Source organism: Elephas maximus, chromosome 26, assembly GCF_024166365.1.
Source record: "Elephas maximus indicus isolate mEleMax1 chromosome 26, mEleMax1 primary haplotype, whole genome shotgun sequence".
Classification (NCBI taxonomy): Eukaryota; Metazoa; Chordata; class Mammalia; order Proboscidea; family Elephantidae; genus Elephas; species Elephas maximus.
In genome coordinates this window covers 23,708,003-23,728,250 of record NC_064844.1, presented here as the reverse complement: position 1 = coordinate 23,728,250, position 20,248 = coordinate 23,708,003, and the positions used below count along the sequence as shown (strand labels likewise).

Sequence of the window (20,248 nt, the reverse complement as noted above, 5' to 3'; positions counted from 1 at the left end):
AAAGGAATTAAGAAGCTGCATTAGCAAATTATTTGAAAACTTCAATTTTGAACCTATACAAGCTATATTTTAATAAAAAATTCCAAGGCCTTATTTATCATACCTGGAAAACTGGAGATAAGTTTTTGTTTCTTCAGCAGTGACAAACTAAATTGTAAGTACGTTTTGGAAAAAAATTCTGAGGTCAAAATGGGTATACAAATTATATGGAGAATCATTTATGAAGAACTCAGTACAAACTTCCTCACCAGAAAATCTTTGAATTATTGTAAACGAATCACTTTCTAGCATTTGGGCTAGGGGTTTCCTAAACCCACCCAAATTCTAACCCCTAATAAGATTCTATGGCACACAGAGCCTTCACAGTCTACACACACTCACTGGGAACAGAAAGCTTTCTTCAAGCCACATACTGGGAAGCAAAAGTGCCCCTATTCTCTCTTTACAGTCTACAAGGGGGTTTCTCCCTCTCTTTATTTTCTTTCTTCTGTTAGGCCACGCAGAAGATTTAAATGCTTCATATAACCATAGCCCACGTAAGTTCTAAAAATAAGAAGCTTTCTTACTTTTGTAGTCTGATGAGGTTTATGGAATACTCTAACAATGTTGTTTTAGTCCTAAAGAGTACTTTGATCCCTGATACCTTCATCTCAAAGATATTTTTAATATAAGAATTTTAATCAGAATTATGCTAATACTGATGAATTTTCAAGAAAAAATTATCTGGGGTGAACTCCAAACAGTCAATTTAATTCTTTGATTAAGCGATACACCACAACTAATCTATTTTTTTATATTATTCATTTTAGCAAAATTATTTATTGATATTTTAATTCTTTCCTATTAACACTTTACGGGGAAGATTTGATACAGTGATCTTGTTTCACATACTGAATGTTATTAAGAATAGCTTCTCCCACCATAAAATTTCTTTGTGCCCATGTTCTTCCATCAATTTCCCAGAACAAAATTTAATATTTGATTCTTCTGTCAATTTTTAGCTGCAAATTTTACCATGTGCTATTTTAGTGATACCAGCTTTGTTTTGTGTTGATTACTGCTACCAATAATAGCTATTATTAGTTGCAGAAGAAATTGGCTACTGGAAATGGCTAATAGAAATTAAATTAGCTACATTTCTTCACTTATGAGCTCATCTATGAAAAAATTCTGAGTAATTCTGAGAGAGACAGAGACAGAGTCAGAGGGAGATAAGAGACAGAGTCAGAGGGAGATAGAGAGGAGGAAATCAGGAGAGGAGAAGCTATGAGAACTAGAAAGGGGGAGATGAGAGGGAAAACATCCTCCTGACAAAATATTTTTGGGGTCAAAACAGGGCTTCCAACCCACTGGAACCTCTGCTGAGAATCTGCATTTCTAACAAGTTCCCAGGAAGTTATATATAAGAATCACCTGGGGATCTTGTTAAAATGTAGATTCTGGTTCAGCGTATCTGGGGTGGAAATGCAAATTCTCAGCAGAGGTTCGAGCCAGAATGAACCAGTTCAAAACCCTGGATCAAAGTACTTTGAAAGCACTGAAGGCTGTTAACACGGGAAGTGGAAGAGGGGAAGGACAAGGCAATGGATCAGGCTTGCTTTCATACATCTTTGTAATGTACTGCTTCACTTGATACCATAGACATGTATTATTTTTTTTATGCTGAAGAACATCATATGAAAAAATTAAACGTTAAACAACACAAAATGTCCTGGTTTATTTGGCCAGCTATTAATCCATTTAAAGGCAGATAACGAGTAATAATTTTATGAATTAAAGAATCATAAAAATGACTCAATATCTGTCAAATTTGTGAGACGGTTTTTAAAAAACAGAAGAGTATTTTTATAGCTAGAATTTCCTCCCATGTTTTGACTTTGATGCCATTATAAAAGTAGTGTAAACTCACTAGAATAATCTGGAAAATAGAGAAAAAGAAAAAAACCCCATAACCCCACGACCCTAACAAAGCAACTACGAAAAACTTAGTGAATTTTGTGTAGGCCTGTCTTATTATAGACAGTAGTGACTTATTATGGGTTCCAGAGACTGCAGAGACTGCCATCTTTAAAACCTTAAAATAAATGTTTTCCTTTTCTTCAACTGTGACTGAACAGCCCTATTTCAAAAAGCCCTATTTGGATAAGACATTTTCATCGTGAAGATTATCAGCCAAAACTATCTGTACTATTCTACTGCTACAGAGAAAACAGACTTTCGGATTCATGTAGGTAGGCTTTTAAAAAATCCAGAGTAAAATTTGAAAGTACAATAAGAAGGGCTGACACCATTGACAGTGTCTTTAAAGACTATTACAATACATTCTCTAAGTATATGAAATGAAACGTTCATTACCTCTAAATCTGGATTCCTCAAATCTGCTTTCCACCCAAACTGTTTCATAAGAGCAATTCCAATTACTCTTCCCACTTCCTGGAAAAGTAGCAAGTAATAGAAAAGTATTAAAAATAAAAATGTTAAGATTAAAAATAATCAAAAATTAATAAAACCTGTAGCAAGGCAAGCCATACTATCTGACGGTAATTTAGGGTTGCAATACTACAATTCTTGGAAGAAGTGCGGCCAGAATGCTCCTTAGAGGCAAGGATGGTGAGACTACGTCTTACATACTTTGGACATGTTGTCAGGAGGGATCAGTCCCTGGAGAAGGACATCATGCCTGGCAGAGTACAGGGTCAGCGGAAAAGTGGAAGACCCTCAACAAGGTGGATTGACACAGTGGCTACAACAATGAGCTCAAGCATAACAACGATTGTAAGGATGGCGCAGGACCGGGCAGTGTTTCGTTCTGTTGTGCACAGGGTCACTATGAGTCGGAACCGACTCAACGGCACCTAACAACAACAACAAATACTATAATACTACACTATAGCATTTTCCATTGAAGGCAGTAAGGCTGCATTTTTACCTCCTCCGCATTCCAAACACATCCTGTGCCATCAATATCTATTCATTTGTAATCTCTATTCTAGTCAATTTAGTTACAGGAAATAACCAGATCATGACCCGGTTTTAAGAAATTGATGAGAGCTGGAAGAACTGTTTCAGCTACCACAATCTTACATGTTTAAAAATAACCAGATCAGTAGCATTGTACTCAAACTTTAGGGCTTTTCTGATTTTAAGGTGAGCTAAAAAAAAAAAAAAAAAAAATTTTTTTTTTTTTTTATTAAAAGGATTCTTTTTGCCCTTTGTATCACTGAGCTTTGTGAAGCAGGGCTAACCAAAAAGGTTTTTGATGTAAACTTTTTGCGGTGCTTACTCTCCCTTCGATTCTTGAGTTATTTATGCATTTGTAGTCTCGGGTCCACAAGAAAATCACACATACAGGGCCTGGTGCAGCGTGGCCATTCAATAAACACGCAATCAAACTGAAAAGAAACTCGAGGAAGCTTAGCCAAAAAAAAAAAAAAAAAACCCCAAACCTGTTGCCGTTGAGTTGATTCCAACTCGCAGCAACCCTACAGGACAGAGTAAAACTGCCTCATAGCATTTCCAAAGAACGGCTGGTGGATTTGAACTGCTGACCTTTTGGTTAGCAGCCAAGCTCTTAACTAGGATCGTGATATTAGGGTTTCCAAGTGCCAAGGACATTTATGAGTTTAAGGAAATTCTTAGGCAGAAATTAAGAGTCATTCTGTGGAAGGACATATTCTTCTAAAACATTTCAGGTAAAGTCAAGAAAAACTGAACGTTTAAAGATGCTGAACTGTATGATTAAGCCTAGTTGTCTGTTTAGGCCTAGTTATCCGTTCTCTGAGAGATTTCAGTCTCTTTTTAAGTCTAAAGAGTACTTCTTTTAAGAAATGGGAAACCACTCTGGGAGGTGAACATACCTGTGCAGTAAAGGTCTTTCCAACAGCCCCACTGCAGCGACAAGACACTCTGAAAGTCAAGTCTTTCTGGTTATGACCAACAATTGCTTTCTCAACATCGTTCCGAAACTCTTCTTCTTGAAAATTTTCTGTTTTAGTGATAAAATCTTCTTGCTGCAGTGTTTCTTCTCCTATTCGTTTTCCCGGATGGCAGTCCTTGTTCTCTTTTATCTCTTGCATTTGCTCTGTTTTTAATTTCTTAGCAATGATCGTTTCATTCTCTTCCACTTTTCTTTTTAGTGGGTGAGAACTTCCTTGAGAAAGTTTTTCATTTTTTGCATCAAGTTCAAGAAGGCTTTTCCAAAGTGAAATGGCATTCAACCAACTGCCTGGATCATCATTTATAAGTCCTTGCATTTCATTAAGCATTTTTCCTAAACAAATGACATCTCAGTTAATCCCATATTGAAGGTTTAAAGACAGCTTGTCATACTCATGTCCCCTGAATTCCTTTACATTTACTTTTAAAAAATAATTTTTATTAAATTCTTACTTGAGTAGTGATTTTACTTTAATCTGGAATTTATATAATTTATCAAAAGACATTTTCCAGAAGAAAGCTCATTCTTATATTGTATGCATACCACCTAAACTGTGATTTTTTTTTTCTGGGATGTATGACCTAAAATAAATTCCCCAAAATTAACTGAACTTGTTTTGTACACCACTCCCACTGGCACCTTCCCCTCCAGCCATATTGGCCTTCCTGCAGTTCCTCAAACCAAACATGCTCCCAACTCAGGGCATGTGAACTCACTGCTCCCTCTTGCCCAGAACACTCTTCTAGACACCAGCAGGGCTCATTCTCTCACCTCCTTAGTCTTCACTCAGTGAGGCCCTCCCTGACCACTCAATTCAAAACATACACCCCCACCACCCATGGCAAGTCTTATATTCCTTTCCTGTTTTTTTTTTTTTTTTAATCCATAGCACTTACCACCAGCTGACATACTGCATTTTATATGTTTTTACTTGTCTGTTCTCTATCTCACTTAACATGGCCCACGAGGGCAGGGATGTTTGTCTACTGTTTTCACTGCTGCGCTGTGTCCCCAGCGCTCAGAAGAATGCCTTACATCTGGCAGGCGTTCAATAAATATTTGTGGAATGAGTGAATGAAAAATGAATTGATTTCTCTAAACTATAAATACTTTAATACAAATATTTAAGAATTGCAAATAATTAGTAAGGCAGTATGTTTATTACAACAAATCATACTGAGACTGGTAAAGAGCTTGAGGAGGTGCTCTACCTATGGAGGGTATATAACTTAAAATACTGAAGAATGTGAAAGCTTTCCTAAACATAGGAATTAGGAGTAAAAAAAAAACTAGGGACTATATTTAATGTTTTAAAATTCCTACAGAATTATCATATAATATTATAGTAAGATCCTTATCCTATGACAATATATGCCTTCAACATATGCAGAGATTTAGAGTACATATCTATCTTTGAAATAATGTTGATCTTGCCTATAAAAATTAAGTTTAAAATACAGAATATTACAAACCACAGAACTCAAAAAAACTAAGTTAAAAAAACAGATCAAATTGCAAACCACAGAGCTCAAAAACAGAGCAACTGAATCTTGGGAGTATTTCATTTTAGACCTTACAGTATTAGCACATATCTGAAAATGAGTTTCCATAAAGCAACTCTTCAGACATACAACTCCCTCATAATTCAGGGATTATCAGCACAGTCAACATAATTTTTTTTTTTTTGATGAGCAAAGACCATCAAGAGGGTCCCAGAGTAATTACTGTGATTCCCGAAAGATGAGAGAGTGTGAAATACTGGGATGAAATTATATTGACCCCAAAGTATAATACTTTGGGACTCACTTTAAAACACTCTTTTCCTACCCTGCCTTGATTTCTTGCCATCTGTATCTTTCCTGAATCAGTTTACTGCAGAAAATACAATTGTGCAAAATGGGCACTCAAACTGAAGTTTAAGGCAGCTTTCTCCTGCGGCGTCTGACACTTCTCTGCTGTTTTCAGTAAGCTTTTAGAATTACTTTAGCAGAATAATTTGTAAAATTAGGGAGTGGACAGACTTCCCTTAAGGCCCTTTCAGCTCTAAAAAAAATAGTGCTTTATAAATGGACAAAAATGTATTCCAAACATTGAAGGTCCCAGAAATATGAAATTTTACTATGCAGCATTTTTCCAATTCTATCACTTACCAGCTAAAGGTGACGGTTTTGATCAGTTTATTAAAATAATGCATTTTGAGTTATTATATGCTTAGTGCATATCTCTAGAGAAGACGCCTGATCATAATTCTCAAAGAAAAAATGTGGCTTAGGACACATACTCTGAAGACAGAAAGCAGATTGCAAAGAGAAGAGATAGACTCTAACTGCTACAGTTAGGTGATAATTAATATCCGGAAAATACAGTAACAAATACACAATTAACGACCCCACAGGCAGGAATGAATCTTAAAAATGTGAAATGTCTAGATATTCATTATCAAGCAGCAAACTCTGGAGTACAATATATCACGTGTGTAAAAACAACAGGCACACATCATACCTTTACCTGCAGAAGAAACAGTAAGTGGAAACTGTTTTTTAATCAGCAAAAATAATCTTTCTGCAGATTTTAACTTCTTCAGCATACTCAAATCAGAACAGGTGGTGAAAAAAACCTTTCCTGAAACATATTCAACCTAGAGATAAGAAAAAAGAAAAATAGATATTAATGAGGCCCAGTAACCGAATAACAGCCATTTCCTATTTTTTCCCATTAAATGCAATACCATCTAGATTAACAGTAATAAAAATGGCCATTTCTTAGTATCTTACTATTTGTCAGGCATTTACTAGGCACTCCACATAACGTTTTTTTCCTCATGCTTATAAAACCCTGTAAAGTAATTTACAGAGTCACTAGTGGTGCCAACAGTTAATGCGCTTGGCTGCTAATCAAAAGGCTGAAGGTTTGAGTCCACCCAGAGGTGCCTCAGAAGAAAGGCCTGGCAATTTACTTCCCCAAATCAGTAACAGAACGCCATAGGGCACGCAGTTCTACGCTGACACACGTGGGGTCACTGTGAGTCAGATAGGACTTGATAGCAACTGGTTTTTTTAAAGGTAGTTTATCATCCCCACTTTACAGATTAGGAAACTGAGGGTTCTGTAAAGCTACACAGTCAGCGATTAAGGTCGTAATCTTTCTATGTTACACTACTTCTTGTAAAGCACACATACACGTGCCCGTGTGTTTACGTATATTACTAGAAAAACAGAACTGAAAATACTCAATAATTAGCAAACTTCACATACTATTTAAAAGCAGGCAAAGGAAAAGTATAATACACAGGAGAAATCAGGTGTGTAGTCCAAGGTTAGTATCAGTGGACATTTATTAAGCATCTATCTTGTGGTCTAACCAGGAAGCATACATCATATTTCTTAAAAATGAATAATAATATAACAGACATACACATTAAAGTATAAAATTAACAAGGCAGTAACTTAAATTAAACCAAGAAGGAAAAAGTTTTAATATTATAACAGACTGATAAGCTGTAGGCACAATAAGTGGCACTGGATATGGAAGCCCACATTAGTAAAAGTTTTGGGAGGAAAATTCCCTAAGATTTGGGACAAGGGAGTCTAACAAAAGAACGAGGGCAACATGCATTAGTCGTAGTGAAAACCAGGCGGAAATAAACTGTAAGTTAGCATGGAACCCTTTATTGTACTACACTGAGAGCGTCAGAGGGGTGGGTGGTGAAGGCGCTTAGGCCAGCCTGATAAATGGTCATGCCATTTTGAGTACTACATATGGTAATGGTCAGCCATTATAGACTTTTGATGAAAATGGTGACAGCATGAATTGGCTGGTAGAAAAATTACTTTGGAAAAGGCATAAGGACTGAGTGTAGAATATGAAGCTAGTGGGAGAAGTATATCACTGAAGTAGAAATGATGAAACATTTGGCTGTGGGAACTGGCAAAGGGATAGAAGCAAGAAATACGCATCAAACAGAAACAAGCTTTGGAGACAGGATGGATATGTGGTGTAAGTGAGGGGAAAAAGGAAAATAAAAAGACCACTTATGGGGGGTCAAATGTGGTGTGGCAAATGGTGCTCAAGGACAATGGAATCCTAAACCTTTCTGGGTCACCCCAACCCTCTTAAGTTCAGGATGGATGTGGGCTGCTCTGGAATTTTCCTTCTTTTAGCAGTAGCCGTGGGCTGACTAACATGGTTCTAAGTCATCTCCTAGAACTGGGGCACCACAAAATGTGGGATATTCCATGTGTTTAGGTAGGTCTCATTCAGTAGGAACTTGAACCCCCTCCAAGGGTTTTTTGTTTTTGATCTGACATGGTCTAATTAAGCTTTTGGGATGGTAGTTTCTGGTGTTACCAATTCAGGTCGATGAAGGAGAATCCCTGCCAAGGAAGCCCTGGGTGGGCATCAATTAAACTTCAAATAGATTAGGTACCAGCAATGCAACTGACCACAAGAGATGGAGGAACTGATGACATCATGGGGAGAAGTGGGGAATGAGAAGAACGTTTGTTGTTAGTTGGTGTAGAGTTCATTCTGACTCCTAGCAACTCCATGAGTGCACAGCACAACTGCTCCATAGGGTTTTCTTGGCTGTAATCTTCAAAAGATCACCAGGTCTTTTCTCCCATGTCACTGATGGGTGGGTTTGAACCACCAACCACCTGCTCTAGGGCAGACCATTTGCGTCACCAAGAGACCTTAGAGAATGTTTAGGAATCAATATTTAAACGGGATAATGAAGTGACCACAGGAATAACTTCTGGCTTATAGAATTTACTTCTGTTTCATCACAAAGCTAAAGTTTTCCCACTAAAGTCCAAACTAAATAAAAACCAAAACCAAACCCACTGTCATCAAGTCGATTCCGACTCATAGCAACCCTATACATACCTCAAAACGCTCACATGTGTAAAACAAAGTTTAAAAACTTTTTTTAAAATTCAGATTTTATGTTATCCAACATAAAATATAACTGATATTAAAAAAAAAAGCCATTATTAAACATTTTAACACACATGAAATATCTTGCCAAGATTCTGGGTGCATTAAACAAAATATTTTACTAAAAATGTATGGTTTTAAGAGTCAAGTCCTATAAACAGATAAACTGATGTAAATACCTAGACCAGTGATTTTCACTTAAGTAGTCAGTGATCTAGATTTTATAGTTCCTTAATTGTACAAAAATGTTTTCTTACTTACTTGACCGTCAAAGGAAACATTTTATACAATGAGCTTCCTCAAAATATAATTTCTTTTTGGGGGGGAAGGGAAGAGGGAGAATTTCCAAAAAGAACATGGCTGAATATTAAGTTAATTAATAGGATCCCAAAAGTTTAATTTATATAGTGTGTCAAGTCCTAAGAATATGTTGATGCTTTGAATGCTAAACATTCTAAAAACAGAAAGCAGCAACATTTAAAAATCAACACAAGGCCTACATTCCCCTTACAAGTAATTAGCATGTAATCCATTGTGTATGTGGAAGCACTTCAACGTTTACCCTTTGTGAAGAGAAGGTATTATGCCTCAAAGCTGTAGGAAGAATGAATTTAATTGCTTATGATTAGAAAAACTGCTGAAGCTAGAGTTTTCCCTTTAGTGTGCACTGCTTATAACCAATCACATCCAACCACGAGACTTAGGGAGAAATGTACCATTTTAGAATATTTTATCCTTGAGAATTTATTTATATATACAATTTGCTTTTTTTCCCACTGGAATTAAATTATAACCAAAAAAAAAAAAACCAAAAAACCAAAGCCAGTGCCGTCAAGTCGATTCCAACTCATAGCGACCCTATAGGGCAGAGTAGAACTGCCCCATAGAGTTTCCAAGGAGCGCATGGCGGATTCGAGCTGCTGACCCTTTGGTTAGCAGCCGTAGCACTTAACCACTACGCCACCAGGGTTTCCAAATCATAACCAAGTGTCTAAAACCAGCTAGTTTTACATCTAACACTTCCAAAGATGAAACAACGGCCTTTATTAAAGTTAGTAACAGCTCTGAACAGTTAGCATTTTGCCCTTCTTTTTTAAAATTCATGGACTAAGTCTAACACAAAGATTAAAACTTTAAATTTAGGTAAAAATGTTTAATAACATCGAGAGGTATCAAAGGTCTCCTAATTCTACAGATGCCATTTAGCTCGAGAACTAATTTTAAAGTGCTAAGTGAAGGGCTAAGTTAACTGGTTCATTTTAGAAGAGAACTCAAAAAATACTTTATTTAAATTTTAAAAAGGCATTCAATCTAAGGGAAATGCAGACTCTTGAAAAAAGCAACCTTATACAGTCCTCCTATTAAATAACTATGAAATAACTTGGCTATCTGCTTTAGCTCTACCCCTACCATCATGACCCCATTAAAAAACTAAAAACTGGCCCGCCTATTGAGGACTTCGGATAATAGGCTTTGATATGTTGGTTTATAAAGACGGATGAATGAATTGACAGGGCCCTGCTGGCATTAAGGACACCATGAATAAATTCAATTTTATCTTAAAACAACTGTTTCTGTTGTTCATACAACAAATAGCAGTATTCGATACATTAATCATTGTTATAAGGTAAAGCTTAATTTTTTCCCCAGTGTATTTCTCCAAAATCTAACTGAATAAAAAAACTTACATAGACTCCTGGGTATTTTTAAATATTACATGCACGACACACCCAGGAACCTGTAACAAACTCTGCCCCATCACCAGGGAATTTTGAAAAAACATCAGACGTGATTCTGACCAAGCGCTAGATCCAACGACCAATTTAAAGGAAATAGAGAGGACAGAGGAGCATGTTAAGCAACACCGTGGAGATGCAGTCAGAGACTCTAGACCCTGGGAAACTCCAGCACTGCTGTCCAGTCAAACCTTCTGGGAGGAAGGAAATGTCACATAATCTGTGCTGGCCGGTAATCATTAGCCACTTGTGGGTTCTGAGCACTTGAAATGTGACTAATGTATCTGAGAGGGTAAAATTTTTATTTTATTCAATTTTAATTAATTTCAATTTCAATTGCCACATGTGGGTAGTGGCTACCCTACTGGACAGATTTTAAACAGACACAAAAACAATAAAACTTAACAAAATTATAATATGTATAGAAACCATACATGACCCATAAAGTCAAAGGTATTTACCATCTGGCCCTTAACAGAAAACATGTGCCAAACCCTGCTCTAGACTATGGGACAAACAACCCAGCTTCTTTAGCAAATAAACTACAAGGGGAAAAAGAGGGATGGAGGAAAAAACCTACAGATTATGAGACAGCGTATCAGCCAATCGTACCTGATTCAAATACACAAACTGAAAAACAAAAATGACATTTATGAGACAAGCTGAAATTTGAACATTAACTTATACTTGCTAACAAGAAATTATTAATTTTTACATATGATAATGGTATTGTGGCTTATATTATTAAGAGCCTTTTTATTATTTATTTCTTTTATATTATGCTACATATATTATTAAAAAAGTCTTTACACTTTATAATGGAGCCCTGGTGTTGCAGTGGTTAAGAGCTTGGCTGCTAACCAAAAGGTCGGCAGTTTGAATTCACTAGCTGCTCCTTGGAAACCCCACGGGGGCAGTTCTACAGGGTTGGTATGAGTGGGAATCAACTCAACGGCAAAAGGTTTTTATATTCTATAGATTTACTGATTTAGTTACTGATAAGATAAAATGATATCTGGAATTTGCTTCAAAATAATACGGTGTGGGGGGTGGATGAAGGAGTGAATGGAGCAGAATTCTCCATGGGTTGATCACTGTTGGAGCTGGCTGATAAACATGCATCATACTATTCTGTCTACTATATGTTTGCATTTATCCATGATATAAAGCTAAAAAAATATACAGGAGATTTCCTTTTGCAAACTATGTGCTGGAGGAAGCACCTACATCAGTCACCTGGGAGGGGAAAGGGTTTGCTTGTTAAACACCTGGGCTTGTTGGCAGCCTCACTGAAAAGCTTTTGGGGCTGGCACCAGGCGTATGCACGTTCAACAAGCTCCCCAGGTGATTCTCATGTTCACTAAAATTGGAAAAACACTGATTAGAATAATTATTTTTTAAAAGCAAACAATCACTTCTGAATTAATTTGTTTTGTAATTCAGATTTTAGATTTTCTTTAAGCAAGAAACCACAACAAGTTTCTAGTACTCTCTTGTCACTGCAAGAATGATTTTTAAGTATTCCTGTACAATTCACCTTACAGGAACATTTACTGAGTACCTACTATTTTCCAGGCACTATGTTACATGTTTATGTTACATGGAGGAGTCCTGGTGGCATAGTGGTTAACAGCTTGGCTGCTAACCAAAAGGTCAGCAGTTCAAATCCACCAGCTGCTCCTTGGAAACCCTATGGGGCAGTTCTACTGTCCTATATGGTCGCTAGGAGTCAGAATTGACTTGATGGCACCTAACAACATGTTACATGGAAGGAGCCCTGGTGGCACAATGGTAGAGCACTCAGCTGCTAACCAAAAGGTTGGCTACTCAAACCCACCCAGCAGCTCTGCGAAAGAAAGACCTGGCAATCTGCTTCTGTACTGCCAGGAAAACACTACAAAGCAGTTTCATAACCTTTCAACCAGTGGAGACTTGCATGTTGGTATAATTCTGAACATGTTTCAGCAGCACTTCTGGATTAAGACAGACTAGGAAGAATGGCCTGGTGATCTGCTTCGGAAAACAGCTGGTGAAAACCCTGTGGATCTCAAAAGTCTACCCATAAAAATGTAAGACAAAGGCTGAATATTCTATTTCTAACAATAGCAGAATACGGAAATACCCAAATACCTTGGCCTTTAGGTAATTAAGCTCATTGTCAAGAAGTTTTTCCTTATACTTAAAATTTTCTTGGTGCAATTAAATTCCACCCCCCCCCTTTTTTTTTGTCTTTAGAGAAGATGGAGAACAAGTGAAGATTTTCTTTTTTCTAATAATCTACACACCCAGATTAGGTCAACCCACAGCCTTCTATTTTCATGCTAAGCACTCTAGGTTAACATAAAAAAAAAAATCTGCACAGCATTATGTCAAAGCTACGTAGTTGTCAAGGAGAGTGGCCCTGGAGCCAGGCTATCTGGGTGGAACATGATTATATTCTCATGCCTGATTATCATAGGCAGCTTGGGTTCCAATCCTAGCTCTGCCATTTTCTAGCTGCATGACCTGACTAAATTATTAGACTTATCTGTGCTTTATTTTCTTCATTTGTTAAATATGGAGTACCTACCTTATTTAAAAAAAAAAAACAGAAACAAAAATCCATTGCTGTAGAGTTGATCCTGATTCATGGCAACCCCATGTGTTTTAGAGTACAGCAGCGCTGCAGTTTTCAATGACTGTGATCTTTCAGAAGCAGATTGCTGGGCCCCTCTGGATGGATTCCAGCCAAAAACTTTTTGGTTAGAAGCCAAATGCTTAATTATTTATGCCACCCAGCGCTCTCACCTACCTCATGTTGTGTGCCATCAAGTAGATTGCGACTCACAGTGACTCTTTAAAATAGAACTGCCCCATAGGGTTTGCTAGGCTATACTCTTTTTTTTTTTTTAAATAATTTTTATTGTGCTTTAAGTGAAAGTTTACAAATCAAGTCAGTCTCTCACACAAAAACCCATACACACCTTGCTACACACTCCCAATTACTCTCCCCCTAATGAGACAGCCTGCTCTCTCCCTCTACTCTCTCTTTTTGTGTCCTTTTCACCAGCTTCTAAACCCCTCCACTCTCTCATCTCCCCTCCAGGTAGGAGACGCCAACAAAGTCTCAGGTGTCCACCTGATCTAAGAAGCTCACTCCTCACCAGCATCCCTCTCCAACCCATTGTCCAGTCCAATCCATGTCTGAAGAGTTGGCTTTGGGAATGGTTCCTGCCCTGGGGAAACAGAAGGTCTGGCGGCCATGACCACCGGGGTCCTTCTAGTCTCAGTCAGACCATTAAGTCTGGTCTTATGAGAATTTGGGGTCTGTATCCCACCGCTCTCCGGCTCCCTCAGGGGTTCTCTGTCTTGTTCCCTGTCAGGGCAGTCATCAGTTGTAGCCGGGCACCATCTAGTTCTTCTGGTCTCAGGATGATGTAGTCTCTGGTTCATGTGGCCCTTTTTGTCTCATGGGCTCGTAATCACCTTGTGTCCTTGGTGTTCTTCATTATCCTTTCATACAGGTGCGTTGAGACCAATTGATGCACCTTAGATGGCTGCTTGCTAGCATTTAAGACCCCAGACACCACTCTTCAAAGTGGGATGCAGAATGTTTTCTTAATAGATTTTATTATGCCAGTTGGCTGAGATGTCCCCTGAAACCATGGTCCCTAGACTGCTGCCCCTGCTACACTGGCCTTCGAAGCATTCAGTTTATTCAGGAAACTTCTTTGCTTTTGGTTTACTCCAATTGTGCTGACCTCCCCTGTATTGGATGCTGTCTTTCCCTTCACCTAACGTAGTTCTTCTCTGCTATCTAATTAGTGAATACCCCTCTCCCACCCTCCCTCCCGCCCCTCTCTCGTAACCACAAAAGAATGTTTTCTTCTCGTTTAAACTATTTCTCAAGTTCTTATAATAGTGGTCTTATACAATATTTGTCCTTTTGCAACTGGCAAATTTCACTCAGCATAATGCCTTCCAGGTTCTTCCAAGTTATGAAATGTTTCACAGATTCCTCAGTGTTCTTTATCGAGGCGTAGTATTCCATTGTGTGAATATAGCATAATTTATTTATCCATTCATCCGTTAATGGGCACCTTGGTTGCGTCCATGTTTTTGCTATTGTAAACAGTGCTGCAATAAACATGGGTGTGCATATATCTGTTCATGTAAAGGCTCTTATTTCTCTAGGATATATTCCAAAGAGTGGGATTGCTGGATCATATGGAGTTCTATTTCTAACTTTTTTAAGGAAGCGCCAAATCGACTTCCAAAGTGGTTGTAACATTTGACATTCCCACCAGCAGTGTAGAAGTGTTCCAATCTCTCCACAGCCTCTCCAACATTTGTTTGTGTTTTTTGGATTAATGCCAGCCTTGTTGGAGTGAGATGAAATCTCACTGCAGTTTTGATCCGCATTTCTCTAATGGCTAATGATTATGAACATTTCCTCATATACCTGTTAGCTACTTGAATGACTTCTTTAGTGAAGTGTCTATTCATCTCTTTGGCCCATTTTTTAATCGGGTTGTCTTTTTGCAGTTGAGTTTTTGCAGTATCATGCAGATTTTAGAGATCAGGCGCTGATCAGAAATGTCATAGCTAAAAACTTTTTTCCCAGTCCATAGGTAGTCTTTTTACTTTTTTGGTGAAGTCTTTGGATGAGCATAAGTGTTTGATTTTTAGGAGCTTCCAGTTATCTAGTTTTTCTTCTACGTTCTTCTACTTCTGATAGGAAGTGTTTTCGTTCTCATTGAATTCTATGAATTTCTTAATTCCATCCTTAACGTCATCTATAATCCAGTCTTTTTTGAGCATGGTATTGTTCAGTTTCCAAGTGTTTGATTTCTTTTCCCATTATTGATTTCCACTTTTATGGTCTTATGGTCAAAGAAGATGCTTTGTAATATTTCAATGTTTTGGATTCTGGTAAGGCTTGCTTTATGACCTAATATGTGGTCTATTCTAGAGAATGTTCCATGTGCACTAGAAAAGAAAGTATACTTGGTTGCTGTTGGGTGGAGTGTTCTGTATATGTCTACCAGGTCAACTTGGTTGATTGTGGCATTTAGATCTCCTGTGTCTTTATTGAGCTTCTTTCTGGATGTCCTGTCCTTCACCGAAAGTGGTGTGTTGAAGTCTCCTACTACGATTGTGGAGCTATCTCACTCTGCAATGCTGATAGAGTTTGTTTTATGTATCTTGCAGCCCTGTCATTGGGTGCTTAAATATTTAATATGGTTATATCATTATATAGTGTCCTTCCTTATCCTTTCTGATGGATTGAACTTGAAAGTCTATTTTGTCAGAAATTAATATTGCCACTCCTGCTCTTTTTGATTGTTGTTTGCTTGATATATTTTTTTCCATTCTTTTTTTTGAGTTTTAGTTTGTTTGTGTCTCTAAGTCTAAGGTGTGTCTCTTGTAGGCAGCATATAGATGGATCTTGTTTTTTAATCCATTCTGCCACTCTCTCTTTATTGGTGCATTTAGTCCATTTACATTCAGGGTAATTATGGATAGGTATGAATTTACTGCTATTGTTTTGATGTCTTTTTTTGTGTGTTGTTGACAGTTTCTTTTTCCCACTTAATTTTATGTGCTGAGTAGATTATATATTCTTCTTTCCTCATATTTGTTGTTGCTGATTTTGTCCCACCTGATTCTTAAGGTTTCTTCATTTTTTTTTTAATTCTTTTATCTGATTTTTCTTCAAATATATTAGTGCCAAGTGATTTATCTTCGAGTTCAGAAATTTTAGCTTCAACTTGCTCAATTCTGCTCCTCTGACTTTCTATTGAGTTATCTAATTCTGTAATTTCATTGTTAATCTTCTGAATTTCTGATTGCTGTCTGCCTATGGATTTTTCCAGCTTATTAAACTTTTCATTATGTTCCTAAATAATCTTTCTGATTTCTTCAGTTGCTTTATGTGTGTGTTCCTTGGCTTGTTCTGCGTATTGCCTCATCTCCTTTCTGCTGTCTTAAAGGGTTCTGTATATTAAACTTTTGTATTCTGCATCTGGTAATTCCAGGAATGCATTTTCATCTAAAAGATCCCTGGATTCTTTGTTTTGAGAGCCTGTTGAGGTGATCATGGCCTGTTTCTTTATGTGACTTGATACTGACTATTGTCTCCAAGGCATCTATAAGTTATTGTATTAGTTTATGCTTGCTTGCTGTGTCGTAGCTGCTTGCTTTGTTTTGTTTTGGTATACCCCTATGGGTTGTTTGAGTGAGCTAGCTTGATTATTTTCGCCTTTGGAGCTCTGGTGTCCTTTCCCCAGCTGGCTAGAGCTGTTATCAGATATGTCAGTCTAGGAGTCCATTCAGTTTTCTTGTATGAATTCAGCTCAGGTTTCTAGGTAGCTGATATCAAGTGTGTGGCACAGGCTCTGTCCTACAGTCTTAGAGGGGCAGGGGTGATTGGCATATATACCTGCACCTGATTGCTGCAGGGGGTCACGCTCTGAACAAGGCAGGGGGCTGAGAACCCACCCCCAAGTGTCTCTGAGGAAAACACGTCTCTGTTCCCTAGAGCGTGCTGGTGGGTGGGCACTGCAGAGAGACCATGGGCACCCAACATTTTTACTGTAAGGACTGGGAGGTACCAGTTACCCCTGGACCCCTGTTGCGGGTGGCTGGGCAACCTGAGTGGAGTCACCAGTCCTTAGGTCCCCGTTGTGGGTAGGTGAGAACCTTGATTAATAGGCAAAGCAATGTCAAACATCAAACACCCACCTCTCCACCACACCACTGAAATGGTTGGAGTTTGCCAACAAGGGCCTATTCTCCCGAAATAGGCCCACACACAGGTCCATGCAGAAGGGAAAGGTGCTCAAGGCCCACAGACGGTTTATGCCTGGACGGAAGCCGCTTCTGTCCTGAGCTCCCCCAGTTAATGGAGCTAGCAAATTCTCTTTTCCCCCCAGTTGCAAATTTTTTCCTTCCTCAAGGTCGGGAGGACGGCTCCAGGTGCTCACCAGGGTCTATCTCAGACCTAGGGATTCAGCCGCTGAGCTGGGCTGTGGGGGGCGGGGAGCATGGTAAAATATATGCAAGTACTTAGCTTTTGCCGAGAGCGCCCTTCTCAGGTTCCGGAGGTGTGAGTGGGCTGTGTGGCTGGCTGCTTCTCCCTAAGGAAACTGCGGCCCAACACTAGGACCAGCCCGCCGCCGCCACTGCCGCAGCCCGCAGCCCCTCTGGGAATGGTGCCTGAGGGCTCCCCGTGATTCAGGTCCGGCAACTCCTCTCTGCTTCCGATCGGTCTCTTCCTTCCCCTGCCCCTCAGTTCATTGTCTAAGCTTGCATTTGATGTTCGGGATGCCCAGCTTGTAAAAATATACTCCTTTCACTTGTTTTTTCAAGTCTTTGTTGTAAAGAGGGCTGGATGGACGCGTCTGTGAACTCCGCCATCTCGGCTCTGCCTTAGGCTATAATCTTTTATGGGACAAGATCGCCAGGTCTTTTCTCCCATGGAACCGCTGGTGTGTTCTAACTGCCAACCTTTTGGTTAGCAGCTAAACCTTAAACCCAGAAAAATCCCACTGCTGTCAAGTTGATTCCGACTCATAGCCACCCTATAGGACACAGTAGAACTGCCCTATAGGGTTTCCAAGGAGTGCCTGGTGGATTTGAACTGCCAACCTTTTGGTTAGCAGTCATAGCTCTTAACTACTATGCCACCAGGGCTTCCAAGGCTTATGGTTGTGAAAATTAAGCAACTGAACACAGGGTAAAATTATAAAGGCGTGCCTGCTGCATACTGAATCTTAATAAATGTTATCAATTATTATTATCTATTATTCCTTTTTTAGATTGGCTACATTCAACACTATTAAATTCTGTGACCAAAACTATAGCAGGTCGTCTAATATGGCTGATGTTATTCTTCAGGACACCCCCCTTCCCACACACACACACCCCACCGACTGCAAAAACTTCTTTTGGGGCTTCCACGCTGTAGGAACTTCCGGAGCAGAGTGGTCAATTTAGAAGTTTTCTTTTTCCAATAACACATCATTTATAGTGTCATATATACCCCATCATGATAACTGGAGTCTCTTCTATTACATTTTTCTTTGCTTTCAAGAAACCAACTGAGTGGGTTCTAAAACCTGAACAATCTTGTTCATGTCACTGAAATTAACAACATATAAAATACAACCAGCAACTGTTAACTTCCCCCGGAAATTGAGGCTATGAGTATATTGTAATTCTAGCTACCATTTACAGATTTTTTATTATAAAATGTACATTATAGTGCACACATGACAATCTTCACAATATTGCATGAGGGTAAGACAATGATCGTCAGGAAACTGAAAATCAAGATTTAAGTAACTGAACCTGAGGATTACATTTCTATCAGAGAACAGAGGATACTAAGATCTAATTCTAAGCACTACCAAGTAACTCCTTCTAAAAAGTCTAGGAAATAAACTGCCCCAACCCCCCCTCTTTAAAACTTCAGCCGTGACAGATCCGCAGTAATGAGGTTCGACCTGCAGGGACAGAAACGACCGGCAGTTGTTCCGGCAGGAATTAAAGGACCCGCCGGTAAGCTCCCCAGGGCGGGGACCGTCGCCACGGTCGCTCCGGGGCTGCGCGCGGCTCTCGCGTCGCTTCCCGGGGCTAGGACGGACCCACCCGGGCGCGGCGGGGACGTGAAGTGCCGTCCACCTCCAGGGCGCCCAGCGCGGCGGACTCACCTGCGTGGCCGCCACCCGCGCCCGCACCTCTCGCATCAAGAACGGCTCCAGGCCGCGGCCTGCGGTGCAGAAAAACCGGGCGCCCTCGGCTAGCGGTGACCCGGGCTCAGGCCGGGGCGGCCCGGCCCCTCCCGGCGTCCCGGACATGGTGGCTCGGGCGCGGCCCCGCGGCGCTGGGTCACGTGGCCTCGGGCGCGCGGCGCGCTCCCGCGATCAAGGCGGCGGCGCGCAGGGGCCGGAGGTGCCAAGGACGCTGGAGGTGCCGGAGACGCTGGAGGATTGAGTCACGGCGGAGTGGCCTCGGAGGAGTGGCCCTTGAGGGCCTTCTTGGTTAATTAACTACCGAGAACCGCCTTGATCAGGCATCTGCAATCATTTAGAATTACAGGTGGAGGGGACATAATTGATCAATTAATTAATCCATCTGTCTCATTTCCACATTGAGGAAACTGAGGCCTAGAGAGGCTGAAGGACAGCGAGTTAGCAGCATAGCTGAGGCCGGAACCTAGATTTCTGGATACCTAATCTAATTTCTTCTCCATCCCTCTCAGCTCCTCTCCTTCATCCGTCTCCGCCACTCTACTCAAATAGGGAGCTCTGTTCTGTCTTCACCAGGAATTGAACCAGCTTGGGAATCCCCAGAACCAAGACCAGACACTCCCATTCTCCAACAAAATGCCTATGGTCACAAAATAGGTCACATTTCTTAAATTTCTTTCAAGGTAGTGAATGCACCATCCAGTTGGGCCACCTGATTTGAGTGGCTTTCCCAATCTTATTTGAAGGGATTTTTTAAAACGGCACTGAAAATATTTCTTGCGAGGCATAGAGTCCATATTACAAAATGAAAAAAGCACTGAATTAGTTCTGTAGCTACATACGTTATCGTTCTGTGGTAAAAGTCCAGTAGATTTCGACTCTGTAGGGTTTCCAGTCATTAGGGGAGC

General features: G+C 39.7%; 1 protein-coding gene across 9 annotated transcripts in view; it reads right to left on the bottom strand.

Annotated features, from left to right (window-relative positions):
• Nucleotides 1-19,466, bottom strand: part of THUMPD2 (THUMP domain containing 2) — a 65,162-nt gene extending 45,696 nt beyond the window's left edge. For 8 of the 9 annotated variants that reach the window (XR_007515520.1, XM_049870323.1, XM_049870325.1 and 5 more), the window contains exons 1-4: nt 19,302-19,466; nt 6,440-6,575; nt 3,858-4,270; nt 2,356-2,433 (exon numbers count right to left, since the gene is read on the bottom strand). Coding sequence is in view for 8 of the 9 variants with exons in the window: in XM_049870323.1 (XP_049726280.1) it covers nt 2,356-2,433; nt 3,858-4,270; nt 6,440-6,575; nt 19,302-19,448 (774 nt within the window). In the remaining variant the exon portion in view is untranslated. The remainder of the gene's footprint in view (nt 1-2,355; nt 2,434-3,857; nt 4,271-6,439; nt 6,576-19,301) is intronic. The other variant, XM_049870324.1, reaches the window with a different exon arrangement.
• Nucleotides 19,467-20,248: the final 782 nt, after the last annotated feature.